The following is a 19,732-nucleotide window of genomic DNA, read 5'->3' as shown; positions in this document are numbered from 1 at the left end:
AAAAATAATGATAGAGCAATGGAGACAGTGGTCAGGTGTATTGTATGAATGTGTGAAGCAAATAAAAAGAAGTTCTACAATATCAAAATAGTTCAAACCAATATTTATACTAACCTGGGAACTGAGATCTGGGCATAATGGTTTCCATCCCAACGCACCCTCAGGCCAAAGGATGTTTGAAGCGTGATGAACTGACCAGCAAGACTAATAGACATGAGAGGAGAGGGGGAGTGGGGCAGAGCCACCCGTACTCCGTTCACCTGATTCAGTGATGAAGAAAAAGATGTTAAGAATATAAGAATATAAAGATGTTAAACAGACTGTGTAAACGTCTAATTGGTGGACAGGTCAGGGAGTATAAAAGTACAAAGAGTGTGCAATGTGCAGTATATCAGGCAAAAACAGACTTTGTATAGTTTTAACAAGCAAGAAAGACATTGCTTTATGCCTATCACACTGTGTTATCTTTGGCATAGATTCAACTGACAAAATGGGAAAAATCTGTTTTTTTTTTTTACATGCTGTTAGCAACAAAGTAACTAAAGATATAATTTGAGTTCTTTGCTAAAATGTCAGTTATGTGTAGACATAAGACATACATGGTGATGATACAACTACTGTGTGGGATGTCTGCTGGCACACATTTTACTTAAAGATGGGAAATATAAGAGATAGTAATTCATTCACATACTGACCAGTGTTCTACTGCTCTTCATCAGGGTCACAGTAATTCCATCCACTGTCACATATAGCTTCCTCAGGTATGACACTCCTGCAACTCCTCTCTCTTCATTCTTTGCCTCCACAGAGAACCAAGGGCCTGCACAGGGAAGACCACGACAATCAGGAATATTGTGTGTTTATATTAAAGGTGAACATTGGCATTAACATACAAACCACCACTGACATTCAGTGTCTTCTCTTTGCAGCAAACGTGAATGAAAACAATATATGTCATGCTTTGCGATGAAAATAATAAATGAGTAAATTTAGCTCATTTAAACTTTCATTTGTGCGTGTGGTGTGGCAAGACTAGAACAGGTGCAATGAAACCCAAACATCTTAATGAATAAATGTCTCAAAATAGTGTGTACCTGTGCTGTTCCTACAGCTTCTGGCCAGTGTGTAAGTACAGGTTCCCATGAAGCTGTAGTACTTCTTGTCAAAGGTGTTGTAGTGTGGATCCCCAGAAACTACACAATCCTGAAAGCCTGAGAGAGGGGAAAAACATCAGGAACATCAGACTGAAACACAGATGAAGCCACTGTAGAACAATTACCTAATAACAGTGCAGTTCACTGCTGCTTTGGACTTATACTGGCATTAAAATAGATGCAAGGAATATATCATTTCCTGACTAGACAAAAATTTGTATTATTTCAATTTCTTTTCTGCAACTCTGTGATTTTGCATTATAAAGAAATGCATGTAACAAGTGTTGTTATAGACAAACTGTACAGAAGAGAGCAAAAGAAACATAACAGCAACACACACATAAATATTTCACTGTTATTGAAAGTAAAAGACGCCTGTGGGTTGTGCTTCTCTATCTTCCATTGCTCAGTCTAATTATGTATATTAGAGCAGGGATAGAAAATGCTCGTTTGAGAACTTTGACAAAGTCTACAGCATCACATCAAACACAGTTGCAAAACTTTTCAGGTTGGCAGTCCAACCCATGAGATCTGGAAACCTACTTAGAATATAATGGCTACAGCTTTGCTGTGTTTTTTTAGGTGTGAACATTACAAACATACTCGTAGGATAGCAGCCCAGCTCTCCATCCTGAAGTTTACATTCATGCATTGGGGGGCATTCAGAGGCTTCACAGGTAATTCCAGCTGCACCACACCAACATTTTCGCTTGCAGTCTTCCTCAAAAAACTCCTCTCCAGGCTGACAAACAGACAACAAAATTGACAATTAAGCATAGCAGGCACAGATGATTCTTTGTAGATCCTTTTATGCATGTATGTATGAAAATGTTGTTTTAGAGAGGACATAAAGAGACTGCAAGTGACCTGACGTGAAATACAAAGGACCAAATGATTCACTGCCGGCTTATCAGACCCACTTCACCATACCTCATAATACTGGCCGTTCGTGTGGTTGCAGCCACACATGTTCTCCTTAACGCACTTGCCAGCACTCAGGACATAGCTGGGATCACACACACAGGACTCAGAGCAGGGACCAGAGCAGGAGGGGGGTTTTCCAAAGCATGTTTCCTGACAAGGATCTGCACAAGGTTCGTAGTGGCTGTTTGGGGGACAGCTCAGTGCTAAGCAGACCACAAGAGGTTGAACTTAGTGATAGGAAACAAAAGTATGTGCTGGTTAAAATATAAAATGACAGCTTTTCACAAGAAAAGAGATACGTCTTTGGCACTTCCAGCTGTGTTGTCTTCCGTGGAACTAGATTGTTTGAGTTTGGTGGTAACCCAGTCTCCTGCAGCCTCTTGGCATATGTTGTCTGCCCAACTAGGTATGTTAAAGCAGCACTCCCTCAGTTAACTTTAGTGAGTAGGAAGCCCGTATGAAGTACTCTTCCACAAGTCAAAACTGACATAAACTTCTTTGTGTTATTTTCTCCCAACTACTCAGCCAAGCTGATTTTTACCTAATGATATACCTAAAGATATTTTACTACTAAATTAAATCATTTGTCCTTCCAATACTCACGGCAGAAGGTTTCATTCCTCCATGGTCCAAGGTTGACCCCACGATCTTGGCATTCATTGACATAGGCTTCAATGGCTTCACACAAAATGGGCTTGGCACCATCCAGCTCACACAAGTCAAAGACACAGTCCCTGAAGTAATTCTGAGAACAAACAATCACTTTGTTACAATGCTTTATATTGTGTGACCATCTAAAACCACATATTCAAATTATTCCACTATTACTAATATCACATTTTCACCCTGAATGCACACACACATACACAAATACAACAAGCTCAGAATAAGGACTGGTTCCACATTTGTTTATTATATGTGCACTATCCTCTACATGAACATACATTGGGGTTGACTTTGGGATGGCACACAGCAAAAGGTCCATTTTTGTCCAGCAGAATGCCACAATATCCAGAGCTTTCATACAGTTCCTGTTCTTCTTCATTGCACCCAGGGATGGTAGTGTTGGGTTTCTCATTACATCTGTCAAGACAGACCATCATCTTAAGAACATTTGTCTTTTGTCAATGGTAAATGTTTCTTTACACTTGCATCTCTGCAATACTCACTCTGGATTCATGTTCCAACTGTGTCCAAAGTCATTGGCATTTTCAGCTAAGCTTCCATCTGGTTTGCGGAAGTCATCTTTAGTATCTCCATCATAGTTGCCACACAGGCCACACAGCTTGTTCTGATAGCTGCAGATTGCAGAAAATGATTGTGTTAGAGTCTTATGCAAGAAAGACTAACAAGTAAGCCAGAACTACAACGTGTTTTAATTGCAGCCAAGTTTCTTTTCAGCAGTAGACTAAACCCCACACATTAGTAAGACTAAAAGATCAGACATGTACATTTGATGTGTTTGATAGCATCAGCATAGAATTAACTAGTCAGGAAATTAGAAGTTTTGTGTGATTTTATCTTGAAATTTTGAGGGAGCTGTTTGTGTTGCCCCTGCTAAATTGTTTAAATAAAATATCCTAGCTGTGTCATTAATCTCTGCCTTTATCACCTTACTACTCCTTACAGATAAAGGAGTCATGTTCAGTATATGAAAATGTGTTATAGTGTCATGGTCCGTGGTCCTGTGTCTGAGGAATGCGTGACGCTCGGGTAGCCACACCCCCGGGCTATCACCGGCACATCTGTTCTCCATCACGGTGACTACACGGAGATCTACTGAACCCGGCACTGATGGAAGGCTCCACGCCAGTCCGTTAGTCCCCCCACAGTGGTAACTAGACTTCCACGAAAGCGTGCATTCCCTTCTGGTTGGAACTGTGTTTAATCTGCCTACTTGTGTCCAGGTTTCGACTCGGCGTCTGCCACCTGCCTGTCCTCCGGCTCAACTGGATCACTCGGTGCATCATCTGGCCCATTCGCTATTTCCACGGACTTTCTGCTCACGGACTGCCACACTTCCCTCCCGAGCTCCCACAGTCCCGTTCCATCGTAAGCCCCCTACTCTAACTCAGTCCTGATGTGTTTTCCCTACTTTCCGGCTCCCTAGTAATCATCTCCCCTTTCTATTGCAGCCTCCCATGGTCCCGATCCTGGCTTCCTCGTGTCATTATTCCCCGGGTTTTTAGTTTCTTGTTTTGCTCTCTAGTTTTCCCGGGTCGCCTTTCGTTATTTCAATAAAGTGTCTTTTCTGTTAGCGCGGAGTCTGCATCTGGATCCTTTTGTGCATGCGCGCCGCGGCGCATGACATATAGTTTTAGTTGTATCAGTATGGATGTAGATTTCTGGACTGGTGAACTTGTGATTAAAACACCACTTTATAAGGAAACCATGAATTTGGTCTTCACTCACTCTTCGATTACTTTGATGTCCATGAAGGCGTTTCCATCATAGCGAACCGTCACACCAAAGTTCATGGAGACAGTGTAGTGTTTTCCTGACTTGAACACAGAAATACCAGGGGACGGAGACAGTGGCAGATTGACATTGGTCCCATTAACCTGTATGGGAAAATAGGCAGAGTACATCAAATCTGGCCAACATTTTCATTTTTTAATTACCCATGTCACAACATTACTATCTGTAACTGAAAAGAAACGTTCCTTTAGTGGGCGATCGTGGCTCAAGAGTTGGGAGTTCGCCTTGTAATCGGAAGGTTGCCGGTTCGAGCCCCGGCTTGGACAGTCTCGGTCGTTGTGTCCTTGGGCAAGACACTTCACCCGTTGCCTACTGGTGGTGGTCAGAGGGCCCGGTGGCGCCAGTGTCTGGCAGCCTCGCCTCTGTCAGTGCGCCCCAGGGTGGCTGTGGCTACAATGTAGCTTGCCATCACCAGTGTGTGAATGTGTGTGTGAATGGGTGGATGACTGGATATGTAAAGCACTTTGGGGTCCTTAGGGACTAGTAAAGCGCTATATAAATACAGGCCATTTACCATTTCTCATGCCAATGATGTCTGTAAATGTCATGCCCGACATGTTAAACGCAGCTGCCGGCATGGCAAGCGAAAGTGGATCGAAGCCAAAGGCATGAATGCACAAGAAAACAGTCGACCAGAACGATACCCGAATATTAAATCGCATTGTACGATCTAACAGGGGCTCGCAGTGGCCGCTCTGTCCCAATCCGAGACAAAATGGACGAGTCCTCCTCACTGACGCTGAGCAAGACCAACGTTGAGCCAAACAGTTCTGCGATACTTTAAACCAGCCCGAGCCACTCCACTTGTTCGAGGCCGAAGAACTTGCACCCTCCATGGATCTTCTTCCTTTCGATATCGGAAAAATTAGCAACGCCGAAGTCAAGACAGCGATGTTGGCCTGGACAAGTTCCTCCCCACAATGCTGAAGGACGACAAAGCCCAGTTGGATGCCGCCCTTAGAAGTCCCCTAAATGCCTGCTGGTCAACATCGCATGTACCCTATGAATGGGTAATTTCAACGACTTCAAGAAAGCTTTTGACAACATCCACCGGCCGACTCTATGGGCTATCCCACGTCAATATGGAGTCCCCCAGCAGTTTGTATACGCCTTTTGTGGTCTCTGCTCCAACTCCCGGTTCTGCGTCCAGACAGATGATTGGATGGTGCCCTTAGAAGACCCCTAAACGCCTGCTGGACAACATCGCGTGTACCCTATGAATGGGCAAAAGGTGTTATCACCAAACTTCCCGAAAGGCGATTTGGGTGACTGTAACAACTGCCGGGGCATCACGCTCCTGTCGGTACCCGGGAAAGTGCTTTGCCTTATTCCTTTGAATTGGCTACTGGGCCCCTACTGGGCTCGACTACGGAAGACCTCCAAGAATGGACTGCAGCTTTGCAGAGGGAGGTGAGGAAGTCGGATTACGAATAAGCGCCAAGAAAACCAAGGTACTCGGAGTTGGCTACACAACTGCCCATGTTCCCGTCATAATCAACCAATAACGTGCTGATAAGTTGGAAAATTTCACATATCTGGGCAGCATCATCTCGAATTATGGGATCTCTGATCAAGATGTAAACTCCAAAGTAGGGAAGGCTGCCGGTGTCCTCCGACGTCTCCAATTCAATTCATTTAAATTCAATGTTTTTTATATAGTCCCAAATCACAAAAACAGTCACCTCAAGGTGCTTTATATTGTAAGATAGACCTTACAATAATACATACAGAGAAAAAAAACAACAATCATATGACCCCATTGACCAAGCACTTTGGTGACAGAGGCGTCTTTTAACAGGAAGAAGCCTTTGGCAGAACCAGCGAAAGCAAGGCCGACCAAATATCACATGGCGTCGAATGTTTATGGATGATCTGAAAACAGTCGACATCGCCTGGGACGAAGCTGAAACATTCGCCCCTGACCGTCATCGATGGAGATTGTTAGCTGCCCGATGCGTCGCTCGGCGTAGGAGGAACTAAGTGTTAAGTGTAAGTGCAAGTTTCTTTCCATGGTCAATTGCAGTGGTTTTCAGAAGTGTTCCTGAGCATGTGCAGTGATTTGTACCACAGAATGATGTTTGTTTGTAATGCAGTAGTGCCTGATAACGTGAAAGCGTGATTGGTTTTCACATGCAAAACATCCTGTTTCTTCCTCTCATGTCTTACCTGCACAGTGCCACCTTTGAGAATGGAGAGCTTTATCATCTGTGCGTATACATGTACGGCATTCACATAGGAGATGGTCGGCCTGTTATACCGGTTTTCATTGTCAGTATGGACCTCAAAGTAGGGCACAGTTGTGTCATTGCATGGACTAGACATCAGATAGCTGCAGTTGCCCATGAAGTCATATTTGCGTTTGTCAAAGCTGGTGTAGTGTGGATCGCCAGATGCAATGCATGTGGATGTACCTAAAGGAATAATATATGAGAAAAAGAAAATTGTAATTTCCACACTGTCAACTATCAAGTTATACCGACTGACTGTAAAGCACAACACAAGGTGCTCTTTGTGCAGATGTAATTTATTACACTGCATTAAATCAAGTCAACAACAATAAAGTCAACAAACATTATTACCTTTAGGATAACAGCCTGCAACACCATTAACCTCTCGACACTCTTCAGTGGGGTCACAGGAGTTATCAACACATTCCAAAGTGTAGTTCCCTACACAGCGACACAGCTTTGTGCAGCCATCTCCAAATACTATCTCACCAGGCTGGATAAAATGAAAACAATCAGTACTGAGAAAGTATACTGTATGTCTTTAAATGTACACTGTACACAGTACTAACTAGGACATCTGACCTCATAATAGTTATTGTTGTCATCTAAACAACCACACTTGTCCAGTGGCACGCAGTGCCGTCCTTTGAAGACAAAGCCTGGTTTGCAGAAACACCCAGTGATGCAGGAGCCAGAACAGTTGGTAGAGGGTTCCATACATGTAGGAATGCAAGCTGGACCACACTCTATATACTCTGCGTTAGGAGGACACAGGTCTGGGTAGAAAGAAAAAGGATTACTGGAAAATGAGCAGATACTCTTTCAGGAACTAAAAAGGTAGGAAGTTATTATGCAGTGTTAACAAACTCAGTCCAAACTAACAACATCAGTTGAGACAGTGGAGGTTTGGAGCGCCTGTTGCTAAAATGACTGCATTTATTTACTGCATTTCTAGGGCCAGTCGGATAAAGCACTTGACACTGTAATCCACATCCATGCATTCATGCAGCTATTTCTATGTGAAGCTGTGTGATTAACATACCCAGAGGGTGGCATTCATATTCTCCATCTTGTAGTTGGCAGCTCTCAGTAGTTGGGTTACAGCTGGTGTTATGACACTGTAGCAGACCTCCACTGTGACACATACACTTTTGTTCACAACCCTCCAAGTACCAGTCATCGCCCACCTGACAAATGTACACAGAATGCAAAAAACAATCAAAATTTTGTCATGTAATTCTCTCTTATATGTCTGTGAAGGTTCTCAGTCATCCAGGTCATCGTAGTCAAAGGAGCTTGCAAAGAAAAGCGTCTGGACTTCTTTAAGTCTTTCAGTCTTCAAGCAACTTAAAGAAGTCCAGACGCCTTTCTTTGCAGACTCCTTTTACATTCTCTCTTATACATCACACGAATATAAAGATCAAAATGATAAATATACATTTGGATGCAAACCAGGGATTCTGTATGCCACTAACTAATTAGGCCAACCTTTACTCATTTATTTATTGATTTTGGGCTTGCTAATTGTGGTGGCACCAGTATGTAAATGCTGTGACATAAATACAAATTCTATAACACCAGTGTCTTTTAAATTCAGGTAAAATACAGTATAATAAATATAATCTGTGCTTGATAAGTTGAAAGTAAAAATCTTTGTTGTAAAACCAATATTTATGTGCCAACAGTTCTCTGCAGTCTATGCACCCTTAATTTAGTTGAGTTTTAATTTCTTTTGTACTGTAGGGTCTTTGTGTCTCTTGGCGTCTCTCCTGTTGAAGTCATAAAGAGAACTGAAAATGATGTTAGCATGAGCTTAGCACATTTTAAAGGTAAATGGAATATGGTTTTAATTGTTTGGAGGCTGTTTCCACTTACAGGGTGATAGGTTCCACTGGGGTCCACACAACCACAGTCTCTCAGTTCCACACATTTGTCATCACTGAGAATGAAGCCAGGGTTACACTCACAACCCTCCACACACACTTCCTCACAGCCAGGTGGTCCCACCACACCAAGACATGTCTCAGGACATGAATTCACACAAAGAGAGTAGGAGCTATTGGGAGGACAGGTCAGAGCTGTGTGGACAAACACAGGGATGAACAATAATGAGAGGGAACAATGGTGGACAAATAGCAACAGAGAAGGGAGTGGGTAGTAGGATGATTCAAAGACAGGGCACCTACGTATCTCATATTGATTTAATTCAGTGTCATAAATGAAAGCAAGGATAATATTAACTGCATTGAATATTTTACATTGGTTTCAGCATTGTGCGCTGTATCTTAAACTCTCCTCCCTATACAATTATAAATATGATTATAAGTTCAATTATAATGTTGGTGAGCAGGATGTAATATATCGTGGTTATATTTACAGGTGGAGACAACTTCCAAATGGAGAAGCTATGGCATGCACCCCATTTAAAAGGGAAAATGCTGAAGGCTCATTTTTCCAAAATGAAAAGGTATTATTCAAGTCTTTATTCATTTATGCTTCAGAATGGGGCTTATCAAGCCAATGGGCGATGTCACTGTGACTATGTTTTATATATCATATATCTTTTAGATATATTTGGTATATCTCAGATTCAAACTTACGGCAGAAGTCTGGAGTTCTCCATTGGTAGACTTTGGCTCCAGCACTATGACATGCGTCAGTGTAGGCCTGGAGCTGGTCACACAGCACGTGCTGCTGGCCGTTGAACTGACACATGTCATACACACAGCTTTGGAAGAATGGAGTGGGATTAACTACACTGATGCACTCCCTGTAACAGAGAAAAGCACTCACTTAGCTTAGGTAGGAAAAGGCAGAGGCTCATATATACTGAAAATCTGAGTTCGAACAAACAAAAAAGCTACAATTGGTGGTGAAACAGTCAACAATTGTTGCATAAGTTTAGCAACAATTCACTAGATGGGGCCAGTGAATAAAGGTGAATGGCTTAAACATGAATTGAACTGCGGTTTGGGGAAGGTCTCGCTGTGGACTGGCAGCGGCTCCTGGGCTGGCAGATCCCCAAAGAAGACATCCCCTAGAAGCAGCAATAACTGTGCATTGTGAAGGTGAAAGACCTCTGCAGTAATAATTCAATTTTTCAATTCAATTTATTTATACAGCCCCAAATCACAACAACAATCGCCTCAAGGTGCTTTATATGTAAGGTAGACCCTGCAATAATACCTACAGAGAAAACCCAACAATCATATGACTCCCTATGAGCAAGCACTTTGGGAATTGGGAAGGAACAACTCCTTTTAACGGGAAGAAACTTCTGGCAAAACCATTCCCATGGAAGGACAGCCATCTTGTCATGGTCCGGGGCAGCGGCCGTGTGGATAGTGGAAGGAGGACTCAAAGCGCCGCACTCATTCAGGTGTGAGGGTGATTTATTGATAATAACAAACATAAAGAGGAGATGGCAAAACAGAACTACGGATGAACTAAACTGGGTGAAACTACACAAAGGAGTGGCAAACCTGAACACGAAGGGAGAACAGCAGGGAGAGCACGCAGAGGATTTCACAGGGTAGATGCAGAGTACGCAGGGTAACACAGAGGATGAACACAGGTAGGAACACAGACGACGCGACGAGGAGCAGAGGAAATCACACGCTATAAATACACAAAGAGACACTGGGAAATCACACACAGATGGGGGAAACAGCTGGACCTGATTAACCTGACGAGACAGGGGAACACTAACACCAGGGACCAACAGAGGGAGCACAAACCCAGAACCCAGTGTCTAAAATCCCAAACACAAACCATCCCAAAACAGCCATGAATAATAATGAAAGTATTAACAATAAGTACATAAACATAAAGTCACTGAGTCATGGTCGCAGGACCATGACACATCTGCCGCTACCGGCTGAAGTGGAAGAAGGAAAGCAGGACAAAAGAGAAGCGCAGGGAGAAGATGGTCAAGGATTCCAGAGAGTGGAGTGGTTGAGTTCGGAAAATTACGAAGGAATGGTGGGAGAAGACCACAAAGCAAATTTCAGAAAACGAAAGACCTTAATAGCTTAATGAGGAGAACCCCTGATCGAGTGGCAACGTGGCTCGACTGGTGTGGAGGCTGGATGGATGCATGTCTGTATTTTAAGACATGAGGCAATGGCTTGACGGCTCGTAAAAGCTATTCTGGTGTGTTTGAAAATGATCGATATGGAGACAAAGACTGGCAATACGGTGTCAGGAATGTGCACTGTTACATTTTGTGAAAGATAGATAAATGCATGGACCCTGGCATCCAAGTTATTGGGGAAAGTGGGAAGAGATACTGGCTTCCAGGTGCCAAAAAGCACGCTGCTGCATTTTGCTCAGGAGAGATAGAGGGAAGAAAAGCTTGCTACTGCAAATGAAGGAAAAGAACTGGCATCCCGGTGCCAGATGTATGCTGGCAAATTTGAAAAAGACAGAGAAATAGAACCTGGAGTACCATTGCAAAAAGCATTCTGCTGGATTTGTAAAGGAGGAAAAGAGAAAGAGAACCTGGCATTCCTGTGCCAAAAAACATGCTGCTGCATTTTTGTGAAAAAGGGAGGGACAGAAGAGGAACTGGCAACCCGGTGCTAAAAGCTTGCTCCTGCATTTGTGAAGGAGGGATAGAGAAAGAAAGCCTGACATCCTAGTGCCAAGAAGCATGCTGCTGCATTGTGCGAGGGAGGGATAGAGGGGAAGGGAAACTGGAATCTCCTGGGTAGAAAACCTTGTTGATGCATTTGCAAATGAGGAATAATAACTTGGCATCCTGGTGCCAAAAGCTCACTGTTGTATTTGCAAAGGAGGGTTATAGAAAGAACCTGGTATCCCAGGTTTTTTGCAACGATAGATAGAGATAAACTGGCAAGTCATTGGTAAAAACTTGCTGCTGCGTTTGAGAATGAGGGACAAAGAACAAAACTGGCATCCCAGTGCCAGAAGGGTTCATTACAGCATTACAGTAATAGTATTGAAAATATTTATTCATATTTTACAGGTCAGTTGGGTGATTACCAGGCATGCTGCCATCTATTTCATGATTTTATAAGGTCAGGAAAAAAACGTTGTAAAATCCCAGGAATCCCATCAGTTTAACCAAGTCGATAACCAAAAGTGGAGGGGTTGTGAATTCTTACCGGAAGGGTCCAGTAGGGTCTGTAATTTTACCACATTTCTCTGGTTTTACAACTTCAGCTTCCAAGTTGGGGTCACAGTCTGGATCAGGCTTTGTTCCTGGGGTACATCTGGTCAACACAAATACAAAACACAGTTACATCCTCTTCAGTTTGTCAGAAAGAGTCCGACAGCAAGGTAACAAAAGACATAACCAGAAGAAATCCAAAAGACAGAAAGATAGATATGTTGGAACTCACGAGTCATCTTCATCGTCTTTGGTCTGCCAGCTGTTCCCAAAGTCATTACTATTTCCTGCCACAGTGCCATCTGGTTTAGTGAAGTCATTGTCTGGGTTCCCATCATAGTCACCACAAAGGCCACACATTTGGTCATAGTAGGAGCTGGTAGGACAAAGTCAAGGCAGGATATGTAGGATTAAAATAAGACAAGCTTAAGAATATTTGCAATGTTTAATAAGGTGTTGCTTGGCCTTTTATTGTAATTCTAGAAACAAATGAAGAGAATGCAAAAATCCCTGATACAATAAACCAGGGCATCGTTAGTATATATTAAAAGTTGCATAAGTCCACAATATACACACAAATGGACTGCTATGCTTTTTTTTTTTAAAGTTTTCACAACATACATAAAACAACTGGTGATGTTCAGCAGTTTAGATCGTTATCTATCAAAATTTCTTCAGATCGTTAGGTTATGGTTGCATCAGAGGAAAGTGGTCATCAAAAAAATAATGATAGAGCAATGGAGACAGTGGTCAGGTGTATTGTATGAATGTGTGAAGCAAATAAAAAGAAGTTCTACAATATCAAAATAGTTCAAACCAATATTTATACTAACCTGGGAACTGAGATCTGGGCATAATGGTTTCCATCCCAACGCACCCTCAGGCCAAAGGATGTTTGAAGCGTGATGAACTGACCAGCAAGACTAATAGACATGAGAGGAGAGGGGGAGTGGGGCAGAGCCACCCGTACTCCGTTCACCTGATTCAGTGATGAAGAAAAAGATGTTAAGAATATAAGAATATAAAGATGTTAAACAGACTGTGTAAACGTCTAATTGGTGGACAGGTCAGGGAGTATAAAAGTACAAAGAGTGTGCAATGTGCAGTATATCAGGCAAAAACAGACTTTGTATAGTTTTAACAAGCAAGACAGACATTGCTTTATGCCTATCACACTGTGTTATCTTTGGCATAGATTCAACTGACAAAATGGGAAAAATCTGTTTGTTTTTTTTTACATGCTGTTAGCAACAAAGTAACTAAAGATATAATTTGAGTTCTTTGCTAAAATGTCAGTTATGTGTAGACATAAGACATCCATGGTGATGATACAACTACTGTGTGGGATGTCTGCTGGCACACATTTTACTTAAAGATGGGAAATACAAGAGATAGTAATTCATTCATATACTGACCAGTGTTCTACTGCTCTTCATCAGGGTCACAGTAATTCCATCCACTGTCACATATAGCTTCCTCAGGTATGACACTCCTGCAACTCCTCTCTCTTCATTCTTTGCCTCCACAGAGAACCAAGGCCCTGCACAGGGAAGACCACGACAATCAGGAATATTGTGTGTTTATATTAAAGGTGAACATTGGCATTAACATACAAACCACCACTGACATTCAGTGTCTTCTCTTTGCAGCAAACGTGAATGAAAACAATATCTGTCATGCTTTGCGATGAAAATAATAAATGAGTAAATTTAGCTCATTTAAACTTTCATTTGTGCGTGTGGTGTGGCAAGACTAGAACAGGTGCAATGAAACCCAAACATCTTAATGAATAAATGTCTCAAAATAGTGTGTACCTGTGCTGTTCCTACAGCTTCTGGCCAGTGTGTAAGTACAGGTTCCCATGAAGCTGTAGTACTTCTTGTCAAAGGTGTTGTAGTGTGGATCCCCAGAAACTACACAATCCTGAAAACCTGAGAGAGGGAAAAACATCAGGAACATCAAACTGAAACACAGATGAAGCCACTGTAGAACAATTACCTAATAACAGTGCAGTTCACTGTTGCTTTGGAATTGTACTGGCATTAAAATAGATGCAAGGAATATATCATTTCCTGACTAGACAAAAATTTTCTGCAACTCTGTGATTTTGTATTATAAAGAAATGCATGTAACAAGTGTTGTTATAGACAAACTGTACAGAAGAGAGCAAAAGAAACATAACAGCAGCACACATATAAATATTTCACTGTTATTGAAAGTAAAAGACGCCTGTGGGTTGTGCTTCTCTATCTTCCATTGCTCAGTCTAATTATGTATATTAGAGCAGGGATAGAAAATGCTCGTTTGAGAACTTTGACAAAGTCTACAGCATCACATCAAACACAGTTGCAAAACTTTTCAGGTTGGCAGTCCAACCCATGAGATCTGGAAACCTACTTAGAATATAATGGCTACAGCTTTGCTGTGTTTTTTTTAGGTGTGAACATTACAAACATACTCGTAGGATAGCAGCCCAGCTCTCCATCCTGAAGTTTACATTCATGCATTGGGGGGCATTCAGAGGCTTCACAGGTAATTCCAGCTGCACCACACCAACATTTTCGCTTGCAGTCTTCCTCAAAAAACTCCTCTCCAGGCTGACAAACAGACAACAAAATTGACAATTAAGCATAGCAGGCACAGATGATTCTTTGTAGATCATTTTATGCATGTATGTATGAAAATGTTGTTTTAGAGAGGACATAAAGAGACTGCAAGTGACCTGACTTGAAATACAAAGGACCAAATGATTCACTGCCGGCTTATCAGACCCACTTCACCATACCTCATAATACTGGCCGTTCGTGTGGTTGCAGCCACACATGTTCTCCTTAACGCACTTGCCAGCACTCAGGACATAGCTGGGATCACACACACAGGACTCAGAGCAGGGACCAGAGCAGGAGGGGGGTTTTCCAAAGCATGTTTCCTGACAAGGATCTGCACAAGGTTCATAGTGGCTGTTTGGGGGACAGCTCAGTGCTAAGCAGACCACAAGAGGTTGAAGTTAGTGATAGGAAACAAAAGTATGTGCTGGTTAAAATATAAAATGACAGCTTTTCACAAGAAAAGAGATACGTCTTTGGCACTTCCAGCTGTGTTGTCTTCCGTGGAACTAGATTGTTTGAGTTTGGTGGTAACCCAGTCTCCTGCAGCCTCTTGGCATATGTTGTCTGCCCAACTAGGTATGCTAAAGCAGCACTCCCTCAGTTAACTTTAGTGAGTAGGAAGCCCGTATGAAGTACTCTTCCACAAGTCAAAACTGACATAAACTTCTTTGTGTTATTTTCTCCCAACTACTCAGCCAAGCTGATTTTTACCTAATGATATACCTAAAGATATTTTACTACTAAATTAAATCATTTGTCCTTCCAATACTCACGGCAGAAGGTTTCATTCCTCCATGGTCCAAGGTTGACCCCACGATCTTGGCATTCATTGACATAGGCTTCAATGGCTTCACACAAAATGGGCTTGGCACCATCCAGCTCACACAAGTCAAAGACACAGTCCCTGAAGTAATTCTGAGAACAAACAATCACTTTGTTACAATGCTTTATATTGTGTGACCATCTAAAACCATATATTCAAATTATTCCACTATTACTAATATCACATTTTCACCCTGAATGCACACACACATACACAAATACAACAAGCTCAGAATAAGGACTGGTTCCACATTTGTTCATTATATGTGCACTATCCTCTACATGAACATACATTGGGGTTGACTTTGGGATGGCACACAGCAAAAGGTCCATTTTTGTCCAGCAGAATGCCACAATATCCAGAGCTTTCATACAGTTCCTGTTCTTCTTCATTGCACCCAGGGATGGTAGTGTTGGGTTTCTCATTACATCTGTCAAGACAGACCATCATCTTAAGAACATTTGTCTTTTGTCAATGGTAAATGTTTCTTTACACTTGCATCTCTGCAATACTCACTCTGGATTCATGTTCCAACTGTGTCCAAAGTCATTGGCATTTTCAGCTAAGCTTCCATCCGGTTTGCGGAAGTCATCTTTGGTATCTCCATCATAGTTGCCACACAGGCCACACAGCTTGTTCTGATAGCTGCAGATTGCAGAAAATGATTGTGTTAGAGTCTTATGCAAGAAAGACTAACAAGTAAGCCAGAACTACAACGTGTTTTAATTGCAGCCAAGTTTCTTTTCAGCAGTAGACTAAACCCCACACATTAGTAAGACTAAAAGATCAGACATGTACATTTGATGTGTTTGATAGCATCAGCATAGAATTAACTAGTCAGGAAATTAGAAGTTTTGTGTGATTTTATCTTGAAATTTTGAGGGAGCTGTTTGTGTTGCCCCTGCTAAATTGTTTAAATAAAATATCCTAGCTGTGTCATTAATCTCTGCCTTTATCACCTTACTACTCCTTACAGATAAAGGAGTCATGTTCAGTATATGAAAATGTGTTATAGTGTCATGGTCCGTGGTCCTGTGTCTGAGGAATGCGTGACGCTCGGGTAGCCACACCCCCGGGCTATCACCGGCACATCTGTTCTCCATCACGGTGACTACACGGAGATCTACTGAACCCGGCACTGATGGAAGGCTCCACGCCAGTCCGTTAGTCCCCCCACAGTGGTAACTAGACTTCCACGAAAGCGTGCATTCCCTTCTGGTTGGAACTGTGTTTAATCTGCCTACTTGTGTCCAGGTTTCGACTCGGCGTCTGCCACCTGCCTGTCCTCCGGCTCAACTGGATCACTCGGTGCATCATCTGGCCCATTCGCTATTTCCACGGACTTTCTGCTCACGGACTGCCACACTTCCCTCCCGAGCTCCCACAGTCCCGTTCCATCGTAAGCCCCCTACTCTAACTCAGTCCTGATGTGTTTTCCCTACTTTCCGGCTCCCTAGTAATCATCTCCCCTTTCTATTGCAGCCTCCCATGGTCCCGATCTTGGCTTCCTCGTGTCATTATTCCCCGGGTTTTTAGTTTCTTGTTTTGCTCTCTAGTTTTCCCGGGTCGCCTTTCGTTATTTCAATAAAGTGTCTTTTCTGTTAGCGCGGAGTCTGCATCTGGATCCTTTTGTGCACGCGCGCCGTGGCGCATGACATATAGTTTTAGTTGTATCAGTATGGATGTAGATTTCTGGACTGGTGAACTTGTGATTAAAACACCACTTTATAAGGAAACCATGAATTTGGTCTTCACTCACTCTTCGATTACTTTGATGTCCATGAAGGCGTTTCCATCATAGCGAACCGTCACACCAAAGTTCATGGAGACAGTGTAGTGTTTTCCTGACTTGAACACAGAAATACCAGGGGACGGAGACAGTGGCAGATTGACATTGGTCCCATTAACCTGTATGGGAAAATAGGCAGAGTACATCAAATCTGGCCAACATTTTCATTTTTTAATTACCCATGTCACAACATTACTATCTGTAACTGAAAAGAAACGTTCCTTTAGTGGGCGATCGTGGCTCAAGAGTTGGGAGTTCGCCTTGTAATCGGAAGGTTGCCGGTTCGAGCCCTGGCTTGGACAGTCTCGGTCGTTGTGTCCTTGGGCAAGACACTTCACCCGTTGCCTACTGGTGGTGGTCAGAGGGCCCGGTGGCGCCAGTGTCTGGCAGCCTCGCCTCTGTCAGTGCGCCCCAGGGTGGCTGTGGCTACAATGTAGCTTGCCATCACCAGTGTGTGAATGTGTGTGTGAATGGGTGGATGACTGGATATGTAAAGCACTTTGGGGTCCTTAGGGACTAGTAAAGCGCTATATAAATACAGGCCATTTACCATTTCTCATGCCAATGATGTCTGTAAATGTCATGCCCGACATGTTAAACGCAGCTGCCGGCATGGCAAGCGAAAGTGGATCGAAGCCAAAGGCATGAATGCACAAGAAAACAGTCGACCAGAACGATACCCGAATATTAAATCGCATTGTACGATCTAACAGGGGCTCGCAGTGGCCGCTCTGTCCCAATCCGAGACAAAATGGACGAGTCCTCCTCACTGACGCTGAGCAAGACCAACGTTGAGCCAAACAGTTCTGCGATACTTTAAACCAGCCCGAGCCACTCCACTTGTTCGAGGCCGAAGAACTTGCACCCTCCATGGATCTTCTTCCTTTCGATATCGGAAAAATTAGCAACGCCGAAGTCAAGACAACGATGTTGGCCTGGACGAGTTCCTCCCCACAATGCTGAAGGACGACGAAGCCCAGTTGGATGCCGCCCTTAGAAGTCCCCTAAATGCCTGCTGGTCAACATCGCATGTACCCTATGAATGGGTAATTTCAACGACTTCAAGAAAGCTTTTGACAACGTCCACCGGCCGACTCTATGGGCTATCCCACGTCAATATGGAGTCCCCCAGCAGTTTGTATACGCCTTTTGTGGTCTCTGCTCCAACTCCCGGTTCTGCGTCCAGACAGATGATTGGATGGCGCCCTTAGAAGACCCCTAAACGCCTGCTGGACAACATCGCGTGTACCCTATGAATGGGCAAAAGGTGTTATCACCAAACTTCCCGAAAGGCGATTTGGGTGACTGTAACAACTGCCGGGGCATCACGCTCCTGTCGGTACCCGGGAAAGTGCTTTGCCTTATTCCTTTGAATTGGCTACTGGGCCCCTACTGGGCTCGACTACGGAAGACCTCCAAGAATGGACTGCAGCTTTGCAGAGGGAGGTGAGGAAGTCGGATTACGAATAAGCGCCAAGAAAACCAAGGTACTCGGAGTTGGCTACACAACTGCCCATGTTCCCGTCATAATCAACCAATAACGTGCTGATAAGTTGGAAAATTTCACATATCTGGGCAGCATCATCTCGAATTATGGGATCTCTGATCAAGATGTAAACTCCAAAGTAGGGAAGGCTGCCGGTGTCCTCCGACGTCTCCAATTCAATTCATTTAAATTCAATGTTTTTTATATAGTCCCAAATCACAAAAACAGTCACCTCAAGGTGCTTTATATTTTAAGACAGACCCTACAATAATACATACAGAGAAAAAAAACCACAATCATATGACCCCATTGACCAAGCACTTTGGTGACAGAGGCGTCTTTTAACAGGAAGAAGCCTTTGGCAGAACCAGCGAAAGCAAGGCCGACCAAATATCACATGGCGTCGAATGTTTATGGATGATCTGAAAACAGTCTACATCGCCTGGGACGAAGCTGAAACATTCGCCCCTGGAGATTGGATGGAGATTGTTAGCTGCCCGATGCGTCGCTCGGCGTAGGAGGAACTAAGTGTTAAGTGTAAGTGCAAGTTTCTTTCCATGGTCAATTGCAGTGGTTTTCAGAAGTGTTCCTGAGCATGTGCAGTGATTTGTACCACAGAATGATGTTTGTTTGTAATGCAGTAGTGCCTAAAAACTGAAAGCGTGATTGGTTTTCACATGCAAAACATCCTGTTTCTTCCTCTCATGTCTTACCTGCACAGTGCCACCTTTGAGAATGGAGATCTTTATCATCTGTGCGTATACATGTACGGCATTCACATAGGAGATGGTCGGCCTGTTATACCGGTTTTCATTGTCAGTATGGACCTCAAAGTAGGGCACAGTTGTGTCATTGCATGGACTAGACATCAGATAGCTGCAGTTGCCCATGAAGTCATATTTGCGTTTGTCAAAGCTGGTGTAGTGTGGATCGCCAGATGCTATGCATGTGGATGTACCTAAAGGAATAATATATGAGAAAATTGTAATTTCCACACTGTCAACTATCAAGTTATACCGACTGACTGTAAAGCACAACACAAGGTGCTCCTTGTGCAGATGTAATTTATTACACTGCATTAAATCAAGTCAACAACAATAAAGTCAACAA

At 43.1% G+C, this 19,732-nt stretch overlaps 1 protein-coding gene and 1 long non-coding RNA gene across 2 annotated transcripts in view; one reads left to right on the top strand and one right to left on the bottom strand.

Annotated features, from left to right (window-relative positions):
* Positions 1-19,732, bottom strand: part of zanl (zonadhesin, like) — a gene marked incomplete at its 5' end in the record, with an annotated part of 102,097 nt that overhangs the window by 42,918 nt on the left and 39,447 nt on the right. The window contains 27 exons of the mRNA XM_080899106.1: positions 115-260; positions 696-820; positions 1,095-1,211; positions 1,758-1,896; positions 2,085-2,281; positions 2,682-2,823; positions 3,023-3,161; positions 3,248-3,376; positions 4,491-4,639; positions 6,723-6,967; positions 7,136-7,277; positions 7,367-7,560; positions 7,827-7,971; positions 8,660-8,862; positions 9,385-9,554; positions 11,911-12,018; positions 12,148-12,291; positions 12,749-12,894; positions 13,331-13,455; positions 13,730-13,846; positions 14,374-14,512; positions 14,701-14,897; positions 15,298-15,439; positions 15,639-15,777; positions 15,864-15,992; positions 17,107-17,255; positions 19,336-19,580. Of these exons, the coding sequence (XP_080755232.1) occupies positions 115-260; positions 696-820; positions 1,095-1,211; positions 1,758-1,896; positions 2,085-2,281; positions 2,682-2,823; positions 3,023-3,161; positions 3,248-3,376; positions 4,491-4,639; positions 6,723-6,967; positions 7,136-7,277; positions 7,367-7,560; positions 7,827-7,971; positions 8,660-8,862; positions 9,385-9,554; positions 11,911-12,018; positions 12,148-12,291; positions 12,749-12,894; positions 13,331-13,455; positions 13,730-13,846; positions 14,374-14,512; positions 14,701-14,897; positions 15,298-15,439; positions 15,639-15,777; positions 15,864-15,992; positions 17,107-17,255; positions 19,336-19,580 (4,162 nt within the window). The remainder of the gene's footprint in view (positions 1-114; positions 261-695; positions 821-1,094; positions 1,212-1,757; positions 1,897-2,084; positions 2,282-2,681; positions 2,824-3,022; positions 3,162-3,247; positions 3,377-4,490; positions 4,640-6,722; positions 6,968-7,135; positions 7,278-7,366; positions 7,561-7,826; positions 7,972-8,659; positions 8,863-9,384; positions 9,555-11,910; positions 12,019-12,147; positions 12,292-12,748; positions 12,895-13,330; positions 13,456-13,729; positions 13,847-14,373; positions 14,513-14,700; positions 14,898-15,297; positions 15,440-15,638; positions 15,778-15,863; positions 15,993-17,106; positions 17,256-19,335; positions 19,581-19,732) is intronic.
* LOC308411926 lies at positions 3,754-4,481 on the top strand. The gene is made up of 3 exons (XR_013974471.1): positions 3,754-3,912; positions 3,986-4,130; positions 4,214-4,481. It is a non-coding gene; the product is annotated as an uncharacterized lncRNA (long non-coding RNA).

Source organism: Rhamphochromis sp. 'chilingali' (genome assembly GCF_963969265.1).
Source record: "Rhamphochromis sp. 'chilingali' genome assembly, chromosome: 1".
Taxonomy (NCBI): Eukaryota; Metazoa; Chordata; class Actinopteri; order Cichliformes; family Cichlidae; genus Rhamphochromis; species Rhamphochromis sp. 'chilingali'.
This window is presented reverse-complemented; position numbering and strand designations above follow the sequence as displayed.